This window comes from Panthera tigris, chromosome E1 (assembly GCF_018350195.1).
Source record: "Panthera tigris isolate Pti1 chromosome E1, P.tigris_Pti1_mat1.1, whole genome shotgun sequence".
NCBI lineage: Eukaryota > Metazoa > Chordata > Mammalia > Carnivora > Felidae > Panthera > Panthera tigris.
The window spans coordinates 53,569,042-53,588,191 of NC_056673.1; the positions used below are offsets into that span (position 1 = coordinate 53,569,042).

General features: G+C 59.7%; 1 protein-coding gene across 3 annotated transcripts in view; it reads right to left on the bottom strand.

The window, feature by feature from the left end:
- Positions 1 to 19,150, bottom strand: part of SDK2 (sidekick cell adhesion molecule 2) — a 263,893-nt gene that overhangs the window by 12,999 nt on the left and 231,744 nt on the right. For all 3 annotated transcript variants that reach the window (XM_042965582.1, XM_042965580.1, XM_042965583.1), the window contains 8 exons: positions 17,417 to 17,609; positions 14,544 to 14,681; positions 12,815 to 12,976; positions 9,758 to 9,883; positions 5,896 to 6,060; positions 4,136 to 4,276; positions 3,727 to 3,865; positions 1,167 to 1,293 (listed from right to left, as the gene is read on the bottom strand). In XM_042965582.1, the coding sequence (XP_042821516.1) occupies positions 1,167 to 1,293; positions 3,727 to 3,865; positions 4,136 to 4,276; positions 5,896 to 6,060; positions 9,758 to 9,883; positions 12,815 to 12,976; positions 14,544 to 14,681; positions 17,417 to 17,609 (1,191 nt within the window). The remainder of the gene's footprint in view (positions 1 to 1,166; positions 1,294 to 3,726; positions 3,866 to 4,135; positions 4,277 to 5,895; positions 6,061 to 9,757; positions 9,884 to 12,814; positions 12,977 to 14,543; positions 14,682 to 17,416; positions 17,610 to 19,150) is intronic.

The window sequence follows — 19,150 nt, forward strand, 5'->3', positions numbered from 1 at the left end:
TTCTTCCTTGGCCTCTCCCAGGACTGGGCATAAAGGTCTAGGGTGTGGGACGCAGTGGCCTTTCTCGGCCCCTCCCTGGGCAACCACCAGGCTTGGCCGAGGCCAAGAGGGCTGGGTGGGAGGCCATGACATAACTTCATTGGAATGCACTCAACCCCCCTGTCCCCATAGTCTGGGACAGTGTCCCCATGTGGTCCACCTAATGGCAGCCTCTCTCAAGCTCTGTGTCTCTCCCAGAGGCACCATGTCCTTCCTTCACATAAAAGCTGACATTTATCGGGGCGCCTGGGTGGCTCAGTCGGTTGGGCGGCCGACTTCGGCTCGGGTCATGATCTCGCGGTCCGTGAGTTCAAGCCCCGCATCGGGCTCTGTGCTTACAGCTCGGAGCCTAGAGCCTGTTTTGGATTCTGTGTCTCCCTCTCTCTGACCCTCCCCCATTCATGCTCTGTCTCTCTCTGTCTCAAAAATAAATAAACGTTGAAAAAAAAAATTAAAAAAAAAAAGCTGACATTTATCGAACAGTTGCCGTGTGCGCTGTGCTACGCTTCTCTGTGCCTTAACCTCAGCAGTCCCACAGCCCCATGACAGTGCCCGTTAGCATCCCTGCCTGTAGAACAGATGGAGAAACTGAGGCCCAAAGAGGTTACCTACCAAACCCAGGATGCCCGGGCTGGCGGGCAGCAGAGTCAGGATGGAAACTCAGGTCTGAATCTCCAAAGCCTAAGGCCTCACTAATGTGTACTGCTTCCCAGCCTCGGGGCTCCAGAGCTTCTGGCCCTCAGTTTCTAGAGCTCATTCTGACCCTAACTAGCTACATTCAGCCATTCTCCAGGCTCTGGCAATGCAGGGCTCCTTCCCCTTGCTTCCACGAGATCCTTTGCAGGCCAGAGCATGTGGGGAGATGCTGGAAACCCTAGAGGACTGTGTTCTTGGCGGGGCGGGGGGTGGGGGTGGGGTCTCACATCTAGTCAAGGTTATAGGGCCCCGTCAGCCCTGGAGCAAACTCTGAGCAGAGCTTGGGAGGGGACGGCTGGTTCACATACGACCCCTCCGTCTTTGTGGCTCCAGAAAGGAAAGGAGGAAAGGAGGCCCATGTGACGGGCCGCACTCTCAGAAGGGGCCGCTCCACTCCCCTCTCCGGGGCGCCTGGCCCCCCTGCCCCTCACCTGAGAGTCGGAGATTTCTGAGGGCTTCTCGGTCAGGCTGCTGCTCTCTGCCGGGATGAGGTCGTTGTACTTGGTCACGTCCTCGTCGGAGTAGTGGAGGCTGCCCGGGCTGGGCCGGGGAGGAGATCTAAGAGGGAGCGGAAGGGACGCTGAGAGCCAGCCTTTCCCAGAGCTGCCGCTGTGGCTGGAGAGGCCACTGCGGGGCCGGGAAGGGCAGGGGCCCTCGACGGGTCTGTCCCGCGCTGTTGCTCTCTGTGTCTGCTCCTCGGACAGCGGAGCCTTGGGCTGGGGGCCCCTCCAGGGGTGGGAAAGGCTCAGTTGGGACCAACCTCCTGAACCAGCTTCAGGGAAACGGGGAGGGGCAGCACCCCACTCGATCCTCCACTTGTGGTTTCAAGGCCTCGGGCACTGGGATCACTCGGCAGAGCCCCCTGAGACCCCCGAGTCGGAATCCCAGGTGAGGCCGGCATGCCTGCGCAGACCAGCTCCCCGCGTCACTCTTGAACTCACCAAGGGAGCTTCAGAGGGTTAACGCCAAGGGTCAGGAGAAAAAGGGAAACCACGGCCTTTTCCCTCCTGATCTGCTCGGAGACCAGAAATGAACTCCGGGCACCAAGTCCTGCTCCACCTTTGACAATCAGCCTTCGAGAAAGTGCGCTGCCCGCTGAGTTAGAGGCCTGGCTCTACCTCACCTGTTCGAACACGCAGCACGAGGCACCGAGCAGCCCGCCCGCCATGGGCGCCCAGAGGCTGGAGGCAAGGGCCGTGCTTTCCTGAGCCCCCTGAGCTGGGGGTGAGGGCGGTGGGCCGGGCGCCGAGCAGGTGGCTGGAGTCGTTCGTGACTCTGCCCTGTTTGTGCTTCCTCAGGGCCTTGGAGCGGGGGTGGTCTCATGCCCCGAGATCTGCCCAGGTGTTCTGGAACTGTGGCTCTGAACGCCAGCTGCTCCCCCCAGGGGCCGGCAGTGCCCTTGCTGCAGAAATGCTCTTCTGAGAACAATCCCGCGGCCTGGGAACAAGTCACAAGCAACCTCCCTGCCACCTCCAACCTCTCGTGCTAAATCTGCACTGATTTCATTCCAAATAACGGAGCTGCCTCCTTAACTACTTACAAATAAAACAGTAACAGCACTGGCTGCAGTCTCGTGTAGACGAGATGGGCAAACATGTGATGTCGGGAGGGGGGAGGAAACGGGGTGCCGGGCTAACACGATCTTGGCCGCAAGTAGGGTAAGTGGAGGCAGGTTCGGGGGGCCGACAGTGTCACCAGGGCTGGGTCAGACTCCCAGAGCCCGAGGCTGGTTTGATGCAAACAGGACTTCTGTGTACACACAGCCGTGTAGGGGGCACGCAGGGGCCGCGGTGTGTGTACTCTGGGGGCGTGAGAAGCAGGCGAGGCCAGGCCGTCTGTGAAACGCCCCCTTGTTCCATGTGGCAGAGCCCCGGAGCCAGCCTGGCGGGGCTGCGGTGGACAGGCCGGGCCCCCACCTCGGCCTCAAATGGCTCTTTCTTTGGAAAGCTAGATCTGGCGGGGGATGAGAGCCGGGCCCGCCGGCCTGTGTGCCCCTCCCTCTGTCCTCCCGAGGAACACACACATGGCCTCTTTCCTCCAGGACCAGACAGAGGGAAGCTTTGTGAGCTGCGCGCCTGGCCGGCGTGCACCTCCGACGAGCTGGGAATGTTAAGAGGGCCGAGGCCAGAGACAGGCGCTCCTGGGCCACAGCCCCCCAATCTCTCCTGAGCTCCCGGGGGCATAAAACTGCCAGATCACATCAGATGAGGGTCCGGTGGGCCCCGGCAGCTGCCCTTGCCCTTGGAGGTGCACAGCCCAGCCTGCCACGGGGAGTGGGGTCGGGGGAGGGGGACCCAGGGTTGGAGAGAATTCAGGAGGAAACAGGAACCGGGCGCACCGCCAGCCTGGACCTTTCCTGGTTGGCTGTTCTCAGACGCCGCCCTTTGAGGGCGATGCTGGGAGCGTGGACTTGTGGGGTAAGTAGGAGAAAATTGTTCTAGAAGATGCAGGAGCAAGGACCAGGGGAGAGGGTGTCCACACTCTGAGTGCCCTTTCTTCCCAGAATTGGGAGGAGATGGGCAAGGCGTGAGCAACACCGAGGGGCCTCCCGGTACCTCCCGCTCAGGTGTGCCTGCCTAGACCTACCTGTGCTGCGTCCCCCTCACTGTTGGGGCAAAGTAGCTCTCATGGCTTCCGGACCCGCCGCCAGGAGCAGCTGGCTCCAAACAGCAGGGGGCTGGCGTGCGAAGTTGTATAAGCCCTTTGCATTGCGCTGGCATTGGCAGAAACCCTTTGTCGCCACCTCCTTGTGGCGTTTCCCCCACTGCGCTCTCATACTAGGCTCTGGCCCCCAGATCCCGGATGTGCCTCCCGGGCCCGGCTGACCATTCCCGGCCCCTGAGCGTGAATGCCATTTCCGGGACAGGGAGGCCCAGTGGGCCCTGCGTGCCCTGTGCCCTCCCCAAGAGTCCTCCACACCCCGGGCACTGCGGGCCCCCAAACCTCCATCCTCCGGCCACCCCCCGACTCCCAACGCAGAGATCCCTTTACCTGGTGTACAGGCCGTTCTTCCGGCAGAAGGAGTTCTTGACGGAGAGCCTCCGGTTGTTGAGTTCCAGGGCGGGGAAACTGCTTTCATCCAAGCTCATCATCTCCCCATGGCCCAGGGCACCAGACTTGGCATTGTTCCCTGGGTGGGCAGTGGGGGCGGGGGAGACAGCATCCAGTCACTCGGGCCGTCCCTTTAGATCGGTGACCTCCCCTCTCCCGCCTGGCTCTCTTGTTCGAGGGGACTAAACCATACCACGGAGACTGCATGCAGGGGCCCCGGGGCCGCCCCGCCCATCAGAGCAGGTGCATCCCTAGGAGAGAGAGAACGCCCAGCCCCCTCAACCTTGCCACAAGGGGAGGCAGGCCCACGGGAGTCCCGTCCAGCCGGCAGGGCTTGGTGCCAGCTCACCCGAGTCGGTCTTCTTGGCATACTTCTTGCTCTGGCCCCGGATGATGAGCACGAATACCAGCAGCAGGATGAAGATGAGGCCGACGAGGGCAATGACCACCAGGAACCACCACTCCTCGTAGAACGGGTTGGCTTTCTGAGCTGGGACACGGGTGGGGGGGTTAAGTCCAGGGTGCTCAGCCCCCTCCTGCCTCCAAACCTCCCGCTCCAGCCGGGACCCCACCACCTGGCTTTCAGTAGGCCGGGTGCATGCCGTCTCCATGGGGGAGACCCTAAGACACGGTTGACGGGGACAGTTTTAGCTCAGGTGCCCGCTCTGTTCTGTTGTTGGTCAAAGGATGCTTTTAGTTCTGAGGTGCTTCTGGACTCACTGGGAGAGAGTGCTCGTGTTGGTATTGATTAGTGATGTCTGCTGAGGACACAGGAGGGGAAGCAGCCATGTAGTTGCTTCTGGACTCACTGGGAGAGAGTGCTGGGATTGATTAGTGTTGTCTGCTGAGGACACAGGAGGGAGAAATGGCCATACACTTGCTAGTTTTCCTTTTTTCTTTTCCTTTCCCCCCGCCCCGGCTCTCGCCACCCACGGCCTAAGGGCTACCTTGGCAGGCAGACCCAGCTTTGTATTGGAAAAGTAGCTGTCTGGCCTGTGGTAGGCCTGTGAGAGCTTCTCCCTGGGGGCAGGGCTCAATCTTTCTCTGGTGGCAGAAAGTGGGAGAGAACCAGGAAGGTGGACCTTTAGAATGCTTCCTCCAGCCAGGGCTCTGCTTCTTTCAAAGCCCCCAGTATCATGCCTTTTTCTTTTTTTTTATGTTTATTTATTTTTGAGAGAGAGAGAGAGAGAGAGAGCGAGCATGTGCGCATGAGTGGGGGAGGGGCAGAGAGAGAGAGGGAGACACAGAATCCGGAGCAGGCTCCAGGCTCTGAGCTGTCAGCACAGAGCCCGATGCGGGGCTCGAACTCACGAGCCACGAGATCATGCCCTGAGCTGAAGTGGGATGCTTAACCGACTGAGCCACCCGGGGGCCCCTCTCACTACCATGCTTTTTGTACCCAGCCACTTCTGATCCGGGGGCTGCCTGATGAGGGGCTCACTCTACTATTTCCCATGATCTGGTTCTATCAACCCGACAAGGAAGAATGTATGTGGGAGGAGGGAGGCAGCCGGGTTTCTGAGACTCACCCAGTGGATGAAAATTCTGAGCTATATTTCTGCCTTGACAGAAGGGGCCCTGATATTAAAACTTGGTTAGTGACTGGATTTGGGGTCATGGGTTTTGGCATGTGAGTCCTCTGAGACATGTTGGATGGGAAGATGAGAGGAAAAGGGGGAGGGATAGGAGTCTTATCCCCCCAGCTCTGGGCACTGCTCCCCAGGCTGCTGACTCTGTTTTTGGGGGCGGCTTCCATGGAAACACACAGTTTATGGCCTGGGTGAATCTCCTGGGTGATGAGCTCACGGAAGCTCTCATCTTGGGTCCACTGATTTGTCCACAAGCCCCACTGAGCCTCCTGCCCAGGGCTTCTGGAATCTTTGTAAAGGAACCCCAAAGACGCACCGCCCCAGCTTCCTGTGGATCTCAAAACTAACTCAGGCCCTGGCCCAGGCTCCCTGCCTTGGAGAATTGAGAAGACAATGCCTTTTAGCTCCCGCCCCAATGCTGCTGGTGTTATGCTGCCTGCCTCTGTCTTCTTTGCCCAGCACCAGTCTCTGCCACAAGGCTATTCCATGGGGTGCCCTCACCCTGCCCCACAGGCAGTACCTGGCACAGACTGGGAGGGGCTGCTGGGGGTGCCGAAGCCGTAGTCGTTGACGGCGATGACCCGGAAGTCATAGCTCACGCCCGGCTTCAGGATGTCCATGCTGAACGTGTAGGAGGTCACCTCCTTGGGGATGTCTTTGATGAGGATGTCCCATAGCCCCTCATCTGCAAGAACATCGGGAGGGAGGCGCCCTATGAGGGAGAGCCCCTCCCATCCCACCTGTTCCCCTGAGAGCAGAACCTGTCTGGTCTGTCCCCTCAACACAATCCCAGCAGATGTTTTGACAAAGATGCCTTTTTGGAGTCTCTGACCCTTTGTTCCCTTTATTAAAATACCCATAAAACATTAAAAAGATGTGTGGTACGCAGAAAATATTGTCACAAGCAACCCAATAGCCCCAGCCACAGGAAGAGACTCAGCATCTTAGCCCTTGTGCAGAATAATTCAACTTACCCGTTTTCCGTGTCACTAAAAAGTATTGGTCAAGGTGATTTTAAGTGGCTGCCTAAGCTTTTATCACGTGGGTGTACCCTCCTTTCCTTAACCGGGCCTCTATTTTTCTGACTCCCACCGGCCCCCCCCCCCAACTTCCTATTCAAAATATACATAGTAGTGGCGTCAGACAAAAAGAAGAGACTTCTTAAAAGAGCTGGAGGAGGGGTGGGGCTTGCCCGTGAGGCTTTGGTCAAGTTGCAGCGACGGATGGGACCCATCCTAGGCTGCCTCCTTGCCGAGGAGAAGAGATCTGAGAGAGAGCCCAGAGAAGCTTCGAGGGGCTCTCCACCTGTTCTCTACCCATGTTGTTTCCAACCACCCCACCCTTTGAGCTCCTGACTTTCTTTTCGGACCGGCCCCTTTGTCCGTGGCTCTCTGGGTCTTGCCCCCTTGGGACCTAATTCATTTCCACCGCATTCAAAAGGAGCAGTGAGCGTGCTGCCTGCCCAGGAGAAGTGTAGGCACACTGACGGGCAGGCTGGGAAGGGGCCCCGGCCAGAGGCTCCACGCAGGGCCGACGTGGCTGGAACGGCACCCGGAGAGTCGGCGAGTCCTGCCTGTGCCGGGACAGGGCTGACTTGGTGACCAGACTGTCCGACCACCCTTTTCACAGGGTCCAGGGGTCTGTGGCGGGTTGAGCTCCCAGGTCCTCCATTCTGTGGCCTGGCAGCCCTGGACGAGCTCCCACCTGCCTCCTGCTCGCAAGAGCCTCCCAGCTGCGGCCTGACCCCTCAGTGAGGCGCCGTTCCTCCTCGCCGGTTCTGAGCTCCTCTGGGAAGAGCCGCCTGTCGGGTCCATAGGCTACCCCCTACTTCCAGCTTGGCCCTTGCAGGGGCTGACGGAGTATCTTTCCTTCACCAAACGTGTTACAGATCCACCCACGTCAGGAACTCTAGTGGAGGTACCGTCACCCCCATCGTCGCCGCTGAACTGTGGACCAAGGATGTGCTGGCACTTTCCGAAGCTGCCTTCCGGTCCTACCCATCCAGATCCCTCCAACTCAGAGGCAGCCGTGAGGCCCCGTCTGCGTTCTGCTGTCCTCACAAAGGCTTGGGGTCCTGAGCGTGGCCTCATTTTCCATCTTCCTTATTTGTTCTGGGCGTCTGCCTCACACACACATGGTGGCTCTCTCCTGCTAAGGCTAAGCAGTCCCTCCAGGGCAAGGACCACACCTGATTTGTCTCTGCAGCCCAGTGCCCAGCACCCGCATCCTCTAAGAGCTGGCTGGATAACTGAGCACAAACCTTCTTCCCCGACCTTTCCATAGCGTCAGGGGCCCCAATTTCAGTACTGCATGCCTTGAGATCCGAGTATCAGGGTGCAAGTCCCCTCTCCTCCCATGACCTTGAATTCTCTCGTTCACCTTCAATACCAGTCACAGTGACGATTATGACGATGGTGATACCAATACGGCAGCGACATTTATTCCTCATCCGTCAAGCATCGTGGTTCTAAGGGCTTTACTTTTCAGACCCATGGCAATGGCGGGGAGAAGGAAGAACCATCGTCCCCAGGTTACAGATGAAGCAACCGAGGCTGGGAGAGAGCGGAACCCATCTTCCCAAGGTCAGGCTGCCCTAAGTGGCAGAGCCGGTGTTTCGGCCTAGGGCTGTCAGACTCCTCTGGGCACTGAACACCCTCCGGGTATCCCGGATGCTACCGTTAGAGACCCGCAGCTGATTCAGTGCTGGCTGGTTGGGCTCGTCTGGGACCCCACTGCCCCGCAGAGGCTGGGGGCCTCCCACCTGCTGTGTGACCCACCTTGTTCCACTCTGCACAGAAACAAACGGTGGGGCCGGGCAACGGGGCCTCCAGCCCTGGGAGTCGGCTGATGCGCACGGCGGGTCCTACGGGCCAGACACCTTGAGTGCGTCCCTCCCTGCTTTGCGGTGCCTGGCTGTTCTGGGTTTGCAGAAAGCAGGCACGGTCGGCTGATTCTGTCCAGCAATGTGGCGCAATTCCACCCTGGAGATCAGGAGGACGTGTGGGGAGGTAGGGGTGCAGAGGTGGGGGATGCTCTCCGGCAGCCACAGGGGGAGGCAGGGCTTTCCCCTTGCCCTCCACCCGCACTCTTTCCTCGCAGCCTTCGACCTCTGTCAGAGCTCCTGGGTTTGGCTCCCAGTCCCGACCCTTCAGGGCTCCCGCCTTGATCCCACCTGTGTGCACCAAGTCACAACCCCCAACCCTGAAACAGCGGGTCCCACGCTGGACCACCCAGGGAACGTTGGAAAATGAGCAGGGCGGAAGTCTGGAGCCAACATTCCATAGCCTGGCATGCCGGCTGGCTAACTTGGATGGAAAACATAGGCACGGGCCTGGTCGGGAGAAGCACACGGCTTATTCCTGGCCAACTCAGCAGCCGGCACTGGAGGGCAGGGGAGGGACCATCTGGGGTGGGGAGACAGCCAACCTCGCACACATCTTCCAGCTACACGTTGGATCTGAGTTGCTTAGATGTGATAGCTCTGTGCCACTGCAATTATTAGCACAAGATTAGGGCAACGAGGAGGTGCTGGCATTAACTATTTGCCATTGAGATGATTAGCGCTCAGCTACCCGCGGGATTAAGTTTGTCACTGGGATGTTGCGATGCTCCCATTAGAAGTATTAGCCCCGATATGCCTGACTGCCTCCCGTGACAATGATTACTTGCTATTCATGCTGGAGCCGCACAGTCGTGTTTTCCTTTCTGAACTTCAACCGGCTAATCCGCGGACCCCGAACAAGCCTCCAGCTCTTCGCTGGCACTGGCACCTGCGATTAGCGGAAACCTAGCAACGGACAGAGCTGGCGGCGGCCGAGGGCTCCGGTGGGTAACGGGAGCCGGGAAAAGCAGGTGTCTCGGTGACTGTAAAACAAGAGTGCTGAGAACGGACCCCTGGAGCGACTTCTCCGTCGCTGGTCTCCTGATGGCTCTGGAAGTTCTTGTGATTTGGTTTCAGGCTTGACAGGAGGGGTCGGTGCGGTTACAGGAGTTGCTGAGATAGTCAGGATGGCAGAGACAGACCTTAAGGAGGCAGCCAGGGCCCCCGGGGGACAGCCGGCCTCCGTACACGCCACTGGTCAGCAGGGTCTCATGTAAGACTTGGCATTTCACTGAGGCGGGGGAGGGGACCAGATGCTTTGCTCCTCTGGCTTCTTGAGTCGGTCCTTACCTGGCCCTAAGTGCTGTTCTCCAGGGGGCCCCTGGGTGTCCCCGACTTAAGCGCGCAAGTCTCCGTTTCCCACTCGCCCCAGGCCACCTCTAGCTTCACCTGGAGCAGCCCAAGCGTCTTCTCAGGAGGACGCACGTGCGCCAGGGGGAGGGGTTCTGGGAGGAGGAGAAAGCGAGGCCTGGGATCTGCTCCGGAGGGAGGCAGGGTGTACCTGATGGCCTGGCCTCTATGACGTAGCGGGTGATGGGCCCTTTGCCGGGGTCTCCGCTGGACCAGTGGATGGCGATGGCGGAGCTGTACCGCACGATGATGGGCACTCCAGGTGGCCCCGGGGCACCTGCAAACAGCATAGGGTGAGCAGGAGGAGGCGTGGCACCCAGCCCCTCCTCCCTGTGCTCTAGCAGGCGGGGCTGGGCAGCGAAACCAAGCCGGGCGGAGTCTCGAGAAACCCTGCAAGTGCCCAAGGAGGCAGGCCGGGCCTGCCCAACGCAACTACGTTCTCCGGGTCACCCACACCCCCACGTTCTGATTTCTAGGGCAGGAGAGGCATTTGGGTAATGCCAGAAAGATCCCTGGAGCAGAGTCAGGAGAACTGGGCTCCTTGTTCCAGCCCCAGAGCTCATTACATGGGGGACATGGGTCAATTCACATAGCCCTCTGGTGCCTCAGTTTCCTCATCTGTAAGGCCCTTTTGGAATGTAAGGCTTGAAGGGATGTGTCCTGGGAGGACAGCAGAGGCGAGTGTGACGATGTAGCAGGCCTTTGGCAAATGAGGGTTGGGTTTTGGGGGCTGAAGGGCTTCCTGACGTCTCGTCTCCTTGCCTATCATGGCAATGTCCTCCCTACTTCCTGCCTGAAATCCCCCCCGCCCCGGAGCATTTGCACCCAGGCCAGGCCACAGCAGAGGCTGGGACCGCTGGAGGAGGAAGAAGTGGGCTCTGTTCCTGGCTGTCCTGGGGTGGCAGGTACATCAGGATGGCAGCCTGTCACGCCAGCCACCCGGGCACCGGCCCCAGGAGTCGAAGCAGGAGAGACTTTACTTCTGAAGTAAGAATAGTGAGCCAATCCTACCTATCGAGGGTCCCGAGCCTGTCCTCTCTGAGGGTGCCCTGCTGTTCAGGCCAGTCCCCTGGGCTCTCACTGTCCCCGGAGCCCTGACCTTGTGTGCTGTCCCCTCCATGTCTGTTCCTCACGAGACCCGGAGCCTTGTCTCCCCAGAGCTGGGGACACGGTTGGTGCTTCCTACGCACTTGTGGGGCAGGGGGAGCAAGTTGGTTAGTGAGTGGGTGGGTGACCGCTTGGCCGAGTGTCTCCTGCGGATGCCCACAGAGAAGAAGCCTGGAGTCCAGCTCCGGACTGAAGATCCTCCAGACCCGAGGGATCTGGACAGCAGGCCAGGGGCGCAGCCCATGGCCCAGCCCTTGACCTCAGAGGGCCTCACTTCCCTCCTTCCCTCCTTCCTTCCTTCCTTCCTTCCTTCCTTCCTTCCTTCCTTTCCTTCCTCCCTCCCTCCCTCCCTCCCTCCCTTCCTTCCTTCTTCCCCCGCAACGTGCATCCTGCCCACAGCACAGGGCAAAGGCGGCTGAGGGGTCAGGGGGTGTGGGACACAGCCCAAGGGGGGCTGTGAAAGGTGGGGTGGGGCTCTCAGGACCCCGAGTTCTCATTCTGCACAGGACAGAACTCAAGGCTGAGAGAAGGAGAGCTGTCCTTAACCTCTTGTACTAGAAGCTTCCAGCACCTCCAGCCACTGCCTGGCCTGGAGGGAAAAGGATGCCTGGAGGCATGTCCTGTCCTTGTGGACCCTTCCTCGCCCACACTCGCCGGGCGCAGCTCAGCTCGGCTTCAGAGGGACCCCCACGCCTCCTCCAAACTTCCTGCTTCCCCCTCCCCACCCCTGCCTGGGAGCCTTAGGTTAGAACAGTGTGTCCTCCAGCCCTCTCCTGTCCCGGCTGCTCCGCCTCCCTTTGTCCCTGCCAGTTCTCTTCCTGCTTTTGTTTCCCAGGGAAGTTGGCTCAGGTGAAGAGACGGCACAAGAGGGGACGGGGGCAGGTGAAGGGCAGAGGGGGTGCCTTCCGGCCGCCCGCAGGCCTTGTTCCAAAGATGGGCAGGAGCCAGCCGGCTTCTCTGCAGAACAAGAGGCGGGGAACCACAAGTGCCCACAAAGAGAAAATGAAGAGGGGCCAGGCCAACCCAGCACGAGAGGACACGCCTGCCTGCCAGGTGAGAGGCGAGGGCAGGAATCCACCTCCAGGCCCAGCTTGCCTCCCAGAGGTTCCCAGGCTGAGCTGGGCAGGGAGCGGGGGCGGGGAGAAGGGGAACACAGAGGGAGGAAGGGGGAGGAGCAAAAGGAGGGGGGATTTCAGGCAAAGTTTGAGACGGGCTGTGCACTTTCTCAGGGAAGGAAGGAGCAGAGGCTGGGCAGTGGCTTTTGTGTTCAGGAGGGGACATCTCGCATGGGGGACAAGAATCTTGGAGAACCAGACTCAACCACAGCAGGTGCCCTGAAAAATTCCCCCAGCCCAAGGAACCTCAGGAGGTGTCACAAACTTAAAAGGAGCCACTCTTCCCTTCCTGCTCCTCCCCACCCCTCTGCTCTCCCCTCCCCCCCCCCTCCCCTCCCAGGCACAGTGCTCAGCCTGGCCTACAACTGCCTTGCTCCTTTCTTCCCCTAACCATGCCAGCCTCTGTCATCTCTGTCTAGGAAGGACAGGCCCCCATGCCCATGGCCTGGAACTCCCCCCTCCAGGCACAGTGCCCCTCACAGCGCTGGGCAAAGAGCCACCCTCAGCTCTGGTTCCTGTGCAGGTTCCTGGGGTGAATGCTCAGAGGTTCTGATTTCCCGGGCCCAGGAATGTGACTTACTGCAGGCACCCTGGGGGCCTCTGACATATGTGTCCATGGCTCAGGCCCACCGTCCCTCACACCTGGACACGCAGCCCCTTCCCTTCTCCTCTGCCATAGCTGCCTTGAGAATACGACAAACACTGGTTGGTATTTCCTTGTGTCTGTCCGAATTGCCCCACGAAGTCTTTCTCAATCCCCTCCCTTAAACGTCTCCCTCACCACCCCCTTCTTCTCCGCTAGGCCCCACCCCCATACGCTCTAGGATCATGGCTCTGTCACGCGTCTGCTGTCTCCACTAGACCCCATCTCCCTCGTCTCTGCATCTCCTGGGATCTAGCCCGGCTCCGGACAGCCGCTTCTGACTTGGGGGGCTGAATGCTGTGTGGGGGGCAGCACCCCCCTCGTCCGCCCCGTGCTCCCCTACCTTCTCCGGGGCCCGTGGTGACGTTGGCTTCGATCTCCGGCCCGTAGGTGAAGGTCTTGGCTCTGATGCGGAACCTGTAGGTCATCCCCTCTGCCAGGTCCTTCACCTTCAGCCACAGAGGGCTGTTCCCCTTCACGTCCACTGTCACAATCTTACTGACACCTGGGAGGGAAGCACAGCATGTGGGGACAGCAGGGGGGCAGGTGGTGGCCTCAGGGGAGAAGAGCTGTGTGCAATCTGTCCACTGACCAGGCACAGGGTCCTTTGGCATCTGCTGGGAAACGACCCCCCACCCCCGCCCCATCCTGTTTAACTGAAACGTATTCCAGATGGATCCTACGCTGTGTTTACTCCCCCACATCGACCTGCCCAGAACTTTAATCCCAAGGATCACCTTTCAGAAAGTGCTTCTGGAAAGACACCACCGGAGTCCAGAGTTGGAGGGGACACACCTCAACCCAGTCCCGGTTTGGCCATGTGGCCAGATGATGCCAGACTAAGGTACCGGAAGGCCTGTGCTCACACTGAGCCCCCCGGGTGGGCCAGGCAGAGGCCACTGTGGTGACAGCCTGTCCCGTCCGCCCACATCTTGTCCCCATGACCTCTGTCCTCTCCTTCCTGTCCGAGGGAGAGATGGCCCCTTTCCCGGGTCCTGCACCTGACCACATCTCCTCCTGGGGCCCAGCCCTGCTCCGTGTCCCAGCACACAGGGCGGCTCTGCAGAAGGAACTAGCTGCTGGGGGGCAGGGACTGCCGGGAAGACTGAGGGTCATTGTTCCCTTGGCTGACCCAGAACTGCTGGCCACTGCGGTCCTCCCAGGGCTCCGCCCCTTGTTCTGGCCCCGCTCTGTAGACAGGGAAAGGTGAGAGCGAGGTGACCCCAGAGGCGGTCACCTCCGGCCACCAGGCCACCACCTGGTAGGCCAGCCACACCCCCGAGTCCTCGCTGGGCTCTGGAACGGACCCAGGCAACCAGGGGCAACCTCCTTCCTGCCTCTCTAAGTAGATGGCGGTGATATCCGGGCTCACTCACGTCAGCGTGGGGGTAGAAAGCTGGCAAGTGTCTCTTGTCCACAGTCAGGGTTAGCACGGCCCGGACTGGGAGCCTGGGAGGGGGGCAGGGTCCCCACCAGGGCCTGGAGGAAGGGGTGGGGCTCTAAGGACAGCTAGGTGAACAGGGGTCAGGGTGAGGGGAAGACACTTGCACAGCACGGTTCTTGATCTGAGGTTCACAAGGGAACAGGGGTGCAGCGACCCCCCCAAACTCGTGCTTTCCGAGGAGAGGCCCCAAGGAGTTTACCAGATTCTCAAACGGGTTGCTGACCCCATGTGGGGCAAAGATCTATCCCGAGTAAGGTTGACATCCTAAATTTCTGGGGGGGAGCAGGCACAAGAGGGACCGTCAGGGCCTCCCTCATCTTCCCAGGCCTGACAGCTGCCTGGCCACCGTGGGACCCTGTATCTCTCGCAGGGGGCCCTCCCTTTCCTCCCCACTTCTGTCCACGGACGGGGAAGGAGAAGCAAATTCTCTCCTGGGACTCGGGACTCCTAGGTTGCTGCCCGTCTCTGCCCCCAACTTGCTGCACAGGAAATGCCCTTTCCCTTGTCTGGTCCCAGTTTCTGCCTTTATAAGCTGAGGAGATGCTCACCACACCCAACTCTGTGCAGTAACCCCAAGCCCTTGCAAAGGGAAGGTTGAGGGAGCCACACTGGGAGGGTCCCCACTCACCATCCACCGGGGTGCAGGGCTCATACACCAGCCGGTAGCCCTCCAGGATGCCGTTGGGGAACTGTGGGGCCTCCCAGGACACGTTCACTGAGGTTGTGGTCAGCTCGCTGAACTTGACCGAGCTGGGAGCACTGGGGGCTGCAGACAGACAGCAAGTGGTTTGCTTCCTCCTCCCACAGACGTTCAAAACCCTGCTAGGCTCTGAGGAACTAGCAGGGGTGATTGGGTCTGGGCCCCGGGAAGAGAGAGAGGGCGGGGGTCATCAGAGGTCATCGGTACCCCCTCCTCTCCCCCACTGACGTTGCTAGCACTCGCTTTCCAATACCAGAGTCCGAGAACTGGGAAGAAAAAGTACTTTCTTTTCCGTAAAGTTGGAGAACTCTGTTTCTTCCTGCTAAGTGGCCCCGGACCCCGGCTGGGAGCTCAGAACACGGCTGTGCTGCACCTCCAGGGTCGCTGTGGGGCCAGGCGATGTCCTGGCTTCCTAGGGCTTGCGCTTCCCCTTCCCTGGTGGAGCAGGCAGGGGCCGTCTGGGCCTCAGAGCATGAGGTGGGCACTGAACAAGAAGATGCCGGCACTGCAGCCACGCGTGGCCTTTCTCCCGTCCCTGGAGCCCCAGGGCTTGTCACCGAGAGACCACACTGTCAGAAGCAGAAAGTCAACCATCCGGAAGAGATGCCTTCTTGGCCTGAGAAGCCTGGAAAGACCCCGAAAACACGGAGTGGGGGGGCCTGTGGGGGACTCTGATGGGGAGGACAGAGGAAGGGAAGGAAGCGCAGAGCTGGCTCCAGGCGGGATGACCAGGCTATTATTGTCCGGTGCCGCCCCCCACCGAGCCTAAGCTAATCTGGACCCTGCTTCCGCTCCAGCTCCAACAGCTCCGGGAGGCAGCCCCAGCCAGCAGTCTTTGAAGGAGGAAGGCCAGCTCAGGGGGCCTTTCCTGCCTCCCCTAGGCAAGAGGGACATGGGTCAGAACACTTTGTCCTGCTGACGGAAGCTTCCAGGCTCTCAGGGGCTCACATCCGGCCCATGACACTGACAGAGAGTGGTCTGGACAAGCAGGCACATGCACACACCAGACCCTTGGGAGCCAGTGGAGGAAAAGGGTTTCTTTGGAGCCACAGCTTGTCCTCAAAGAAGATAATACTTAAGAACTGACTCCACGGTCTGGCGCTCTCTCTCTTTTTTAATTTTTTAAAAATGTTCATTTACTTTTAAGAGAGAGAGAGACAGAGCATGAGCAGGGGAGGGGCAGAGAGAGAGAGAGGGAGACACAGAGACCGAAGCAGGCTCCAGGCTCTGAGCCGTCAGCACAGAGCCTGACGCGGGGCTCGAACTCACAGACCGCGAGATCATGACCTGAGCCGAAGTGGAACGCTCAACCCACTGAGCCACCCAGGAACCCCTGGCTCCCTCTTTAAGAGAGAGGTGATTGGGGTGCCTGGGTGGCTCAGTCGGTTGAGCATCCGACTTCGGCTCAGGTCATGATGTCGTAGCTCGTGAGTGGGAGCCCCGCGTCGGGCTCTGTGCTGACGGCTCGGAGCCTGGAGCCTGCTTCGGATTCTGTGTCTCCCTCTCTCTCTACCTCTCCCCGCTCATGCTCTGTCTCTCTCTGTCAAAAATAAAATAAATATTAAAAAAAAAAAAAGAGAGAAGTGATTTATAGCACAGGAAGCAGCAGGTTGGGAAAGATGCTTCAAGGCGGGCGGGACGGGGTTGCGGAGCACGCAGGACAAAAGGCTTGTATTCAAATCCACAAGGAGAGAGGTTAAGGACAGGGAAAGGAGGCTGCCAAGCAATGAAGACAGCCCAGGACAGCTCACCCGGCCTGGCCTCGAGCCTCTGCTTCCCCACAGACCAGCCAGGGGTTCCTGGGCAAGAAGCATCACTTCCCAGGCCACCCCTCCTCACTGTGAAAGGGGGGTAGCACCAGCCCCGCCCGCCCTGGGGCTTCTGGACCCGAGACCTGCCTTTGGACACTGTGTATAGGCCCAGCACTGCACGTGCAGGCAGCAGGGTTCTCACCATCCCCGTCTTCTCAGCCCTGTCCCACCGTCCAGCCTCCTAACTGGCCTCCCTGACGCCCTCCCCTCCCCTCCATCACTCTGTCTTCTGCACAGCAGTCAGGATGATCTTTTAAAAACATAAACCAGATCCTATTGCCCAATGGCTTAAACCCACCAATGACCCCCCCAGCGCACTTAGAATCCATCCCAGGCTTCCTTCTAAGCGTCCCCCCGCCCCCCACCATCCTGTACGGGCCATTTTCTCTCATGCCACCTGGCTTTCAGTTCCTCTAATCCCTCCAGCCTCCTGGGCCTTTGCACCTGTTGTTTCCTGTGCCCGGAACCCCTCCTCCAGAGCTTCCCACGCTGGTCCCTTCTCCCTCAACTCTCAGCCCTGACGTCAGCCCTCAGAAGCCTCTGCAGGCAGACCGGTTCAAGGCCACCTGTCCGCCTCTGTCCCCGTCCTTCTGCCGCTCATGCTCAGTGCCACCCGAGGCCAATCATCTAGATACGTGTTTATGACCTGTCTTACTCCTTAGGGTGAGGATCTCGTCGGTGTCCTTCACTGTCGGGAAGCACCTAGCATAGCGCGGGGCCGCAGAAAACGCCCAAGAAATACGTGTAGCACGAACGAAGCCGGGGCCATATAAGAACATGGCATGAGGCAGAGATGGGCTGGCAGGCTACAAGATGTGGGGAGGGCAGGGGACATCGGGGGGCTCCCTCCAAGGCTCTTTGGGGACAGCCTCTCTCTTCTGAGCACTCTCACCCAGGCCTCTCTTCTTGGACTGTGCTCTCACACGCTGGAGGCCGTCTCTAGGTGGGCTCTCCCCCCCGCGCCCCTCCTCTCTGGCCCCTCTCCCCTACCTGCTTGCTGGGTCTGGCCCCGGGTGGGGGTACTCCGAGGCCCATCTCCCGCAGCGTTGAAGGCCGCCACGCTGACCATGTAGGCAGTGTAGCCGGTCAGATTCTTGAGCTTTACGCCATTCTCGGCCAGGAAAAGCGTCTTCACCCGCTCGGTGACATTGCGCCGTTGAGCTTGAGCTTCCCAGAAATAAATCTGTGGGCACAGCCAGTCGTGGGAGTGAGGTGGACACATTCGCCTCTCCTCCTGCCCCTTTCGTCCACACCATCCACACACCCCGGACAGCGGGTGTGAGTCATCCAGTCAGTACAGAAGCACTTAAGAGCTGTTTTAGAGACCCTTCCGGAACCTTCCTTTTCACAGCTAATACTTCAGTCTCTGCTAGATGAAACCCCAGGAGAGCACAGACTCCACGTATCTGTTCGCCGCAGGGCCTGCGGGCTTAGCACGGCACATCAGCCCTCAGAATACAGTTACTGTTGGAATAAGCCAATGCTCTTCCGCAGGAACCTGAGACGGGAGGTTAAGGGCAGGGTAGGCAGACTCCACCCCAGCCGTACTGTGTTAAGGACCAGCGGGCCGGCACCACCTGGGAGCCGGTTAGAGATGCAGAGGGTCGGGCCCACCCTTGGACCTGCTGCCAGGCACCTGCAGGTGGACAAGGCCCCTGGAGATTCACCTGAGCGGGACAGTTTGCACCCACTGCAGAGGCGGGCCGGCCTGGGGCCGAACCCCAGTGCGCGACTCGAGCACAGTGTGACTTCACCAGGTGACTCCCCTGAGCCGGAGTTTTGTCGGCTGGACAGGGGGGCTAAAGACACCCCACTTCCCAGGACCAATGTGAGGACGAGCAGAGGTGATAAGGAGGGAAGAGCAGAGACACTGCCTGGCCCCGCTGAAGGCTTCTGTCTACCTGCTGTGCTCCACGTTGCTTCCAATGACTTCCTGTTCAGCGGGGGCTAGCGCTCAGGGGCAGTGAAGCTCTGCATTCTGAACTGAGCCTGGTGGGGGGGGGGAGGATGGGGGGGGGGAAGCTGCAAGCCCCCCCACCCCCGGACAGTCAGCGAGTATTTGGCGCCACCTGCTGCCCAAGCGGGTTTCTGCACGCGACTGACTATTTCTCAAGGTGCCTGGAGGAAGAAGCTAACACCAGGGTCCGCACCTGGCACTTAGGACATCTTGCTACCCTGAAATCCTTGCTTGTATCTAACCTGGCCCACTTAAGAAAAAAAGATTCCTCTGACATGAGTAGACATCAGAGAGAGAGTTGCCGTGGTCCTTCACGCACTCATTTTGTTCACCCCGCCCAGTCCCGGCGACAGGGATACAACAGTGCACGCAGAGCTTGCTGAATCCGGGCTGCGGGGGAAAAGGCCACAGCGGACGGCAGAGATCCGGGTGTTATCAGCACATACGTGGTACCTGCTGAGTGCACACGGAGACATTGGATGCAGAGACAGTCACAGGGTGATCTCGGGGCCTCGATGGGCAGGGGTTGGGGCCGGGAGAAGCTGGAACAGCCAGGGAGGGAAGTGGAGAGAAGAAAGCATTTCTCAGAGGAGGGAGAGGTCTGCCGTGTCAAATGCAGGTGCGAAGCCAGGTAGGGTGAGGCCTGCATCTGACTTCCCGTGAACACAGGGATTGTCGGGACCTAGACAGCAAGGGCTTTAGTGGGGTGGTGGGGGTGGAGGGTGAGAACCCACGTGGGGCAGTGGGGTTGGGCGTGAGAACCCGCT